The following is a 10,354-nucleotide window of genomic DNA, read 5'->3' as shown; positions in this document are numbered from 1 at the left end:
ATGACTCAACCTCAATATAGAGTTGTTTTAGTTGGAAGTTCTTGTGTAGGTAAAACAGCTATCATCACCCGCCGTGTGAAAGGTGAGAAACCTTCAAATTATTCAGAAACCATAGGTGCTGCATTTTTCACATACAAAGAAAAGATTGACGATGAAGAAGTTGAAATTCAAGTGTGGGACACTGCTGGACAAGAAAAGTATAGAGCACTTGGTCCAGTTTACTTTAGAAATGCAAACGCTGGTATTTTTGTTTATGATGTTACTGATCAAGAATCTTTTAATTCATTGCAATTTTGGATTACTTCCTTTCAAGAAACAGCTGGTGTTGATATACCAATTTTTATTGTAGGTAACAAAGTTGATCTTGAAGATAATATTGTTGTTGAGATATCAATGGGCCAAAAATTTGCACAAGACCACGGCTATTCCTTCTTTCCTACCTCTGCTGTTACAGGCCGAAACATCAATTTTCTATTTCAAAAAGTTGCGGATACAGTTTATCACCAAGGTGACCAATTTGTCCACAAAAAGAACAACATCCAGCCGGGTTTACCTGAAGCCAATGACGAAACCAAATGCTGCTAATAAATTAATTTTTATAAAAATTTATTTTTTATTCTATCAAACATCATCAACTTTATTATCCTTTTCAGCGTTGAACTCCAACAACTGGAACATTTTCTCTACAGTTGGTAAATTCTTCCAGAAATCCAAACTTTCTTTATCCACGTTTGCCTTAACGGCCTTTTCATTCAAATGATTTGTCAAATTTTTATTCAAATTTTCAAGCGATGGTTTGACGAATTGTTTTATGAACATTTCGCCTTCACTTGAAGGTAATCTTTCGACTTCCAAATCTCTTGAAGCCAACAAATAAGCGTGAAAAATTATATTTCCCAATTCTACTGAGAAATGAGACAATGGTTGCATTAACCATATTACGAGGATTACTAAAGAAAGTATCACAGGCATTTCGGAATTAGTTCTTTCCAAAAGAAGTGAAAAAGCTTTTTGTAAGAAACGAGTGTATTGTTTGAAGTCATTTTCATCGAGAGGCGGCATTAAAAATAAGTCGAATCCATTCGCGCCCAAATAATTTAAATGAATTGTTGGCGTTGCTAATTCGATATTTAACTTTGTATCCCATTTCCCAAAATGTATATAATCTTCTTGAATTAAACTATAAACATTTTCGAAAGTTGGGATTTTCGTCATTTCGAAGTTGTCATTAACATTAATATTACAATTTTCAAGTTCATCCACGAAATCATTTTTGATGATATTTAAAGCGTTTTTAATGACAACGCCAAAACGTGGCGAACGTCTTTCTCCATGATGTAAATAGAATTTAGGAGCGTAATTCTTGTTTTCATGTACCCATTTAATATCATTATGTAAATCAGCATATGACATAATGATTTGTATAGGTTTTAATGCTTCAATCCAAGAAATGTTATTATTTATAAAATAATTGTTTTTCATTTGATATGTTAAATATAATACACTAAAACCTAAACAACGAATAATTCGTGGATTCGAAATTACTTCGGGTGCAAAAGGTAAACATTTTAATCCTAATCTATCAGCATCGGATATCATTTTCTTTTCGATTTTTGTATATTGTATATTACTATTTATGAAATGAAATTCATTTAAATTAATTTCAGATTTAATTTTCATTTCGTTATTATCATTTGTTAATATTACAGATATTTCTTTGTCTTTATTATTAATTAAATTAATTAATGTTTTATAAATCGATAATGAACTTTTTAATGTTAATGGAGTACTATTATCAAAACTAAATAAATCACCGCCAACATTAATATTATTATAATTCATTTGACATATATTAATATCATTACTTTGCTTATTTGAAGCTTCACTTAAAATTTTTAATATTTTTAATGCTTCATATTCATTACTTGATTGTAATAATGATAATGAATACATTAATAATGTATCAGCATCATTTTGTTTTAAGTTTAATGAGTTCTTATAATATAAAACAGAATTTTTATAATTCCCACATTCATACATATAATCGGCTGCTGTTCTATATAAAAAAAATGATGGCATTAATTCAAGAGCTTTCATCAAATGTGTTATCGATTCTTTAATATGACCTTGATCACGTCGAATTAAATATGAGATATAATACGTACGATAATCAACGTTAGAATTGTTATTAAATGCACATGTTAATGAATGTGATGCATGTGGGATATCTCCAATTGCATAAAAACATTCCGAAATTAACGTGAAGATCTTGCTGTCATAATATCGTTCAGGTACACTGCGGAAATCATTTAAAGCTAAAGTGAAATAGCGGCGAAGCATTTGAAGTTTGGCACGTTCAATAATTGCTTCAAAATCATTCGGATTACGTGAGATAGCGGTGGACAAATCAATTATGGCACACGTGTATTGCCCTAATGAAGCATGTGCTATGGCACGATACTTACAGCACTCTGAAATGTCAATTTGTGAATCAATAACTATCGTCAAATCATCAATCGCTCGTTTCCATTGACCAACTAAGACAGACGCAATACCACGCCCACGGTACGCTTGAATGTTATGCTTGTTGTTGGATATAATCACATTAAAATGTGCAATGGAATGATTTAATGAATTATTTCGTAACTCTGAAAACGCATGTTGTGTATCACTGTCATCGTATATATGATGGGGATCAAATTCGTCAATAAAATTTAGAAAGTCATTGACTTTAAATTTAAATGAATATAAATGTGTGCGAAGATTATGATTACAAACTAAACATTGCATTAATGTATAATACGAAATGGGGCCTCCATAATCGAGCCCTTTTTGCAATGAATTTACAGAATTAAAATCATCACCAAGCCACAAATAAGCAACACCTTGGATTAAATAAGCAAAAGAAGTTGGCTCAATTTGAATAGCATAGTTGCAATCAGCTATAGAAGAAGATACCATTTGTATTGATAATTTAGCTAAAGCACGATTTAAATAGAATGCTACTTGCCTGTCTTTATTTTCTTCTGATTGGAGGTTGTCTGTATAAAATTCAATTGCATAGGATGCTTGATCACGTTCAATAAATTGTTTTAATTTTTCGATTGAAGATACCTCCATCTGAAAATTGACTATGTTTGTTTCAATTTCAATCATTGTAAAAGTTTGGAAGAAATACCAAGGAATTTCAGGGTTAATTTAAGTTAAGTATACTTATCTCAATGAATAAAGGATATTTCGAAAATCTGTCTTCCCTTATCACAAAAATCTCCATATAAGCCAAAAAAATTCGTTTTTATCACTAAATAAGGCAATATACACACATAGTTTCATTTCTCATTTTATCTCTCTCTTTCATACATCTGTGATTTACTTAATTATTTTTTGTATTTTTGCCTATTTTGTTTAATTTTTTAGTATCAAAGTAGGTTGATAAATTTCTTTGAAAAATTTAAATATGAAAACGTTAATTTTTTCTTAAATACTAGATTTATCTTCATTGGCGGTTTTAACACCACAGATGATTGGTCCAGATCAAATTTCATACAAGACGAAAGTCGAAAGACAACTTTACATTCGTATTCACCGCCTACCTAAACCCACATTAGTTTCAAACTTTGTCACCAATAAAGTATTGGTTACATCACCAGTTGGATTTAATGTTGAGTTCATTAAACAATATCTTTCCCAATTTGGCAAGGTCGTAAGCACCAAATTCCAACCAAGTAATACCAAACTTATAGTTACGTATTATGACGTCAGATCAGCAGCACAACTTGTTTACTATGGTCCTGATTTTGAAATAAGTGGCTACAAGCTTCGTTATAGTTTTGTTGATCTGTCTTCACATGAAACTCTCGAAAAGAATTGCTTTTCTGTTTATATAAAATCCCCAGATGAAAAAGTCAATTTGAACTTAACAAAAGAAGAAATAACTAGTGCCATGAAATCCGTCGGTGAGGTACGACAAATTGTACCAATTAATCATAATGAATTTATCATTCAATTTTACGATCTCAGAGCAGTAAAACGTTTCTATGAAGACAGTAATTTTATAATCGGAAGTGTGAACTGTTGTGTCACTCCGGTATCAGATAAATTCTTATATTGTCCCAATAATGATTCCAATAATGAGATCATTACTGGTGAAACAAAACTAAAGTGGGTAAATTAAAGGAATATGTGTTTTGGTAGCAGGTTGGTAACTGTAATTTATCATCTTGTCAATAAAACAATGTTTAAATTGAATTTACAAAACATGTTTATTATATTTTAAAATTTTATGAATCTTGTGATTCACTTGGTTGATTTTGTGTTTCTGGTTCTTGCAGATCTTGTGAGTCATTTTCTTGTGATATTGGTAAATCTTTGGAATTTATGGTTGTAATTATGGTACCTGAGGGGACTAGCTGCCTTCTCATGGCTTTCCTTTTCAAACAGTAATTTATGATTAGCATTGGTATAAAAGATAATATTCCAATAATAGGTGCAACAACACTAAGGATAATTGCTCCTTGAGCTAATTTATCTACAGCAATTATGTCAGATGATATAGAGTCTATTATTTTCATTTCAAGTGTTGGCGCAGGAGATGATGATGGAATTATTATATTACTATTTTTGCGTAAGGTGGTTTGAGGCCTATTCCACTGTCTCTTCATATCTGATCTGGTTGGTTTATTTTCATTTGAGCTTATTTTGAGGAAAAAAACCAAAATAGGCAACATTGTAAGGAATTCTCAAATGTTTCATTCAATTTTTTTAATGAAATAAATGATCGTCGCCAAAACGATAGGAAAGTGACAGGTGAATTTCGGAGAAGAAGGACAACATCTCAAGAAGTTAAATAATATAAACTAGTGATGGAATTTTCATTGTCGGATTGTTGAGAGTAATAAATATCATTCTTATACAAAATTTTTTGCTTATCTAATTTTTATTCAAAAGATTTAATAATATATATAATATTAATGTTTAAAAAAGTTGGTAGATTTTGATTATAACTTTTTAACATATTATAAAAACAATCTTGATGCAGTACAATTGTACATTTTATTCGCATATTTCTCTTCAACAATTGTAAAAAAATCAATGAAGTTTCGCTTTTTCAATATATGACAATCGAAACCTTTCGTTTCATGAATACTCAACACTTTATGCTTCTTTTAAAATATAGAAATTCAATACTTTATACAGGGATAAAATAATTTCCAATGTTGTCCGTCCATAACAATTTAGAAATGCAAGTGATGCATATGTTTCATCTTTAGAAGGTCTTATTGTTGGCGGTACTGGTAAAACTGTTCAAATAGATGATACTTTAATGTGCCGAAGAAAATATAATGTTTAACGAGGTTTAAATCAAGTGTGGATCTTTTGGGGAATTTGCGTTGAAGATAGACAAATTTTTTGTTTTGTTGTACCTGATCGAACAAGAGAAACATTAGAAGAAGAGATTCGTAATCATATATTACCCAAAACAAAAATAATTTCTTATTGCTGAAAAGCATATGACTTTCTTGATGATGACAATGATTACGAGCATGAAACTGTGAATCATTCATGTAATTTTGTTGATCCTGAAACTAAAGCGCACAAACAAATGATAGAAAGACTTTGGAGGGAACTTAAAAAAATTAATAAAAGATATGAAGGAATCCCAGAAAACAAAGTCAATGAAAACAAAGTCATATATCAGAATCAATGTGGAGATGGAATGTTGTTCACAATCAAAATCAAATGTTTAGGGCCGCAGTTCAATTAATTGCAAACACAAAGTTTACAAAAGTAATTGATTGCAATGAAGAAGAAGAAATATTGGAAAGAGTAAAAATCCATTTCTTTGCGTGAATCTTGAGACTATTTGCTTCTATGGTAAGAATAAACCATCATCTGACAATACAGCACATGAAAATCCATATAAGTAACAAATGAATATATATTCACAGAAATAATTGTTGAAAAAAGGAATGTAATGAGTAATATGTGTCAAATAAGTCATAGTAATGGTTTAAAACTTCGTTTAAACTTAAACTGGAATGATATTACAGAATCATTATTGAATTCGGTTCATTGATATTTATCTTAAATAAAATTATATTTTGAATTATATTTTCTTGTGCTGAATGGAGTTGTGCTATGTTATATCATGCTCACATATTATACCTTATATGTTATTATGTTCTTATATGTTATATCATGCGCATTGTTAGATCAATTTCATTTACATTTATTCGGTTTTAAGAATGTTATCTCTCGTTATTTTGTGCTTTTTTATATAATTTCTCTTATTATCTTTTATGCTAATAATGTTTTTATCACATATTATAATATGAGTGTATTGGATTATAATAATAATAAATCGATTAAATAAAAAAATTTTCTCTTGAAAAATGTTATAATATTAGAATGATATTTGAATCCGCTGCGTTTTTTGATATTTCCGTATCATTTTCTATGGTTTACATAAATTCAGCACGTTTGGGTCTGACCAGTTTGTATGAATTTTGAATTAGAATGTGGTACATCAGAGACTGATTAATATAATAATGAGGAGTAAGAATTGTTTTGAATCAAAGGACAGTGAAATAGCAACTCTCAAAAGAGAATTAAGAAACCTAAAAGCGCAATTAAGCAATACATCGTAAACATTTTTACTATTAAATGTAATAAATTTCAAAATGAATTAAGACGAAAACGAGAAATATATAAAAAAATAGTAACAGTCTCAAATTACTCGATTATTTTTTTTGTTCTCACATTTAAACTCAATCAAAAATGGAAGTTTTGACCGAGAATCAATTTTTAATTTCGAGAAAATTTTTAATTTTTAAATACTTGAGTAATACGCTTCGAAGCGTATAAAGAGCTTCCATTAATGATAATGAAAATGATTTTATAAAATTCTCTTAAATTATGATTTCAAAATCAGTAGTAGTAGACAATATTTATCTTCAGAATATGGTGAATTTCATTGTTCAAAAGGTGGAAGAAGTAAAAAAAATAAAACAAATAAATCAGATTGTAATTGGAAATTAGAAACCTCAATAATTAATGATAATGGAATAGAGTATGTTGGAGTGATATTGTATACTTATATGTGTTCACAGCATTATCATGAAACAAGACCAATTATAACAGCTAATAAACATACAATGAATTGAACAAAAAAAATTATAGATAAATTATCTAATGAAGTAATAACATCTTATCAAATAAATGATATTCTAGAACAACAAAAAATTGCAACACTAACAACACAACAGATTTCAACTTTTGCATATCGAAAAAAACTTAATGAATTTGGAATCCAATCAAGATAAAATTAATTATGTATAAAAATAGAATAAAGCATATTTTGTAAATGAAATAACATACGTAAAAAAAGTTAAACTAATAGCTATTTTAATTATTATTGATGATGAAATTGATAATTTGATCAATTATGGAGATGTGTTATATATAGATGGAACACAAGTGAACAATGATTTAAACTGGGAAGTTATACCAATTACAGGTATTACAAGAGAGATGACAAGATATTTTATCAATCATCTTTTATTAAATTTGCTATTAATTTCATATTATTTGTTTTTAATATTGCACTAAATGTTAAAGCTATATGTTTATATAAAGCACTAGCATTATCAGTATTAAGTTCAGTATCTCTTGTAATTATTTTTGATGTTTCTTCATTAACTTCAGGATAATGTGCTGGTGTTTCACTATTGTTATTATTAATAATAACTTTACAATTAGCACTAGAACTATTATGTTCAGTATTATTCTTCCCTACATGGGGTGAGAAATCACTAATCTTAATCATAAAAAAACAATGATTTTATAAATTTGTGTTTATTAACTTACTGACCTTCTAGTGCAATAGGTACATCAATTTATATTTTTACATAATTTTTGATTTCGGCAACCAATTTTTTTTAATATTAGGGTCATTTATCATATCAGTTACAACTTTTTTACAAGCAGTTGAATAATAACTTTCACCTGTCTCTGGCATTTTATTTTTTTTTACCTGTTGCAATATCTGGAATATTATGTTGTTGTAATATAACTTCTACTGTAGGAATAATCATTGATTTAAATAGTGCAGATAATAGTTGAAGCATTGGACAATAACCTTTAATTTTTGCAAGATATTAACTATTATTTATAAAACTATCAGTGAATTCAGAATATGCATCTTTAACGAGTAAACTAGTAAATACTGCATTTGCTGACCTTATTCTTGGAGTACTATGTAATTTATATATATTCATAACACCAGTATCTCTATGAAAGTTATCATTAGCCGTTTTCACTTGTGCCCTAAAGTCATTATATGCAGGATTATATGTAACAATTGGATCATCAGATGGTTTTGAATAACTTACTTCTCTTACTTCACTATTTAACCATTCATTGAAAGATTTAATCTCATTTCCATCTGCTACATATTGTTTTCTTTTTGTAGGATTACCATACTTCGATTGTAAATATTCCATATATGCTACTTGATAAGGATCTTGTTTTTTGACTGTCCATCCATATGTTTGTGCATCTCTAACTTTTCTAAGGGAAGTCTAATTTTATACCCTAAACATACACACTTTTGGACGGTTATCGACTCAATTTTTGACTTTTTGAACTGTAGTATAATTACAACAAGAAAAAAATCAAAAATTTTAAAATTAAAAAATTCTCGAAAAAATTAAATTATTTATTTCAAAATAATAATATCAAAAACATAATATATATAAGTAGAAAATATATTTTATGGCATATAATGAAGAAAAAATAATTTTTGATGTAATTAATGCAGATCAAAAAAAGTAAAAAAATTTTAAATAATAAATATCATAATCAAATTTTCCATATGTTAAAACATATGGTGGTATATTATTTTTATTAAAATATTCTATGTATATGATTTTATTTGAAAAATTTTTCTTTTTCATGATGCCATTTTTGAATGAGTATTCAAATTACTAGAAATTGTGAGAAAATATCACCTATTCAATTTTTTTTGGATACTTCCTATTTTCGTCAGGATAATTCTGGTAAAATATAAAATGTCAGATCAACAAAAAAAAATACTTGAATTTTGGAAGCAAATAATGATTTAATTTCAATTTTATATTAATAACTTTTGTTTATTTAACACACTTTATAAAATGTAATGTATAACATACATTATACATTATACATTATACATTATACATTATACATTATACATTATACATTATACATTATACATTATACATTATACATTATACATTATACATTATACATTATCCATTATACATTATACATTATACATTATACATTATCCATTATCCATTATCCATTATCCATTATACATTATCCATTATCCATTATACATTATACATTATACATTATACATTATCCATTATCCATTATCCATTATACATTATCCATTATCCATTATACATTATACATTATACATTATCCATTATACATTATCCATTATACATTATACATTATCCATTATACATTATACATTATACATTATACATTATACATTATACATTATACATTATACATTATACATTATACATTATACATTATACATTATACATTATCCATTATCCATTATCCATTATCCATTATCCATTATCCATTATCCATTATACATTATACATTATACATTATACATTATCCATTATCCATTATCCATTATCCATTATCCATTATCCATTATCCATTATCCATTATACATTATACATTATACATTATACATTATACATTATACATTATACATTATACATTATACATTATACATTATACATTATACATTATACATTATCCATTATCCATTATCCATTATCCATTATCCATTATACATTATACATTATACATTATACATTATACATTATACATTATACATTATACATTATACATTATACATTATACATTATACATTATCCATTATCCATTATCCATTATCCATTATCCATTATCCATTATCCATTATACATTATACATTATACATTATACATTATACATTATACATTATACATTATACATTATACATTATACATTATACATTATACATTATACATTATACATTATCCATTATACATTATCCATTATCCATTATACATTATACATTATACATTATCCATTATACATTATACATTATACATTATACATTATACATTATACATTATACATTATACATTATACATTATACATTATACATTATACATTATACATTATACATTATACATTATACATTATACATTATACATTATACATTATCCATTATCCATTATCCATTATCCATTATCCATTATCCATTATCCATTATCCATTATCCATTATACATTATACATTA

General features: G+C 27.1%; 2 protein-coding genes across 2 annotated transcripts; both read left to right on the top strand.

Annotated features, from left to right (window-relative positions):
* Positions 1 to 585, top strand: GO595_007391 (small GTP-binding protein; the record flags this gene model as incomplete). Its single annotated transcript, XM_067920851.1, has 1 exon — positions 1 to 585. The coding sequence occupies one exon, from the start codon at positions 1 to 3 to the stop codon at positions 583 to 585; it is 585 nt and encodes a 194-aa protein (XP_067772451.1).
* A 2,935-nt stretch (positions 586 to 3,520) lies between these two features.
* GO595_007390 (uncharacterized protein) lies at positions 3,521 to 4,174 on the top strand (the record flags this gene model as incomplete). The annotated part of the gene is made up of 1 exon (XM_067920848.1): positions 3,521 to 4,174. The coding sequence occupies one exon, from the start codon at positions 3,521 to 3,523 to the stop codon at positions 4,172 to 4,174; it is 654 nt and encodes a 217-aa protein (XP_067772450.1).
* Between the last annotated feature and the right edge of the window lie 6,180 nt (positions 4,175 to 10,354).

The sequence above is a fragment of the Histomonas meleagridis genome (genome assembly GCF_020186115.1).
Source record: "Histomonas meleagridis strain 2922-C6/04-10x chromosome Unknown contig_52, whole genome shotgun sequence".
Taxonomy (NCBI): domain Eukaryota; phylum Parabasalia; order Tritrichomonadida; family Dientamoebidae; genus Histomonas; species Histomonas meleagridis.
The sequence above is the reverse complement of the archived record's forward strand: the minus strand, read 5'-3'. Positions and strand labels throughout refer to the sequence as shown.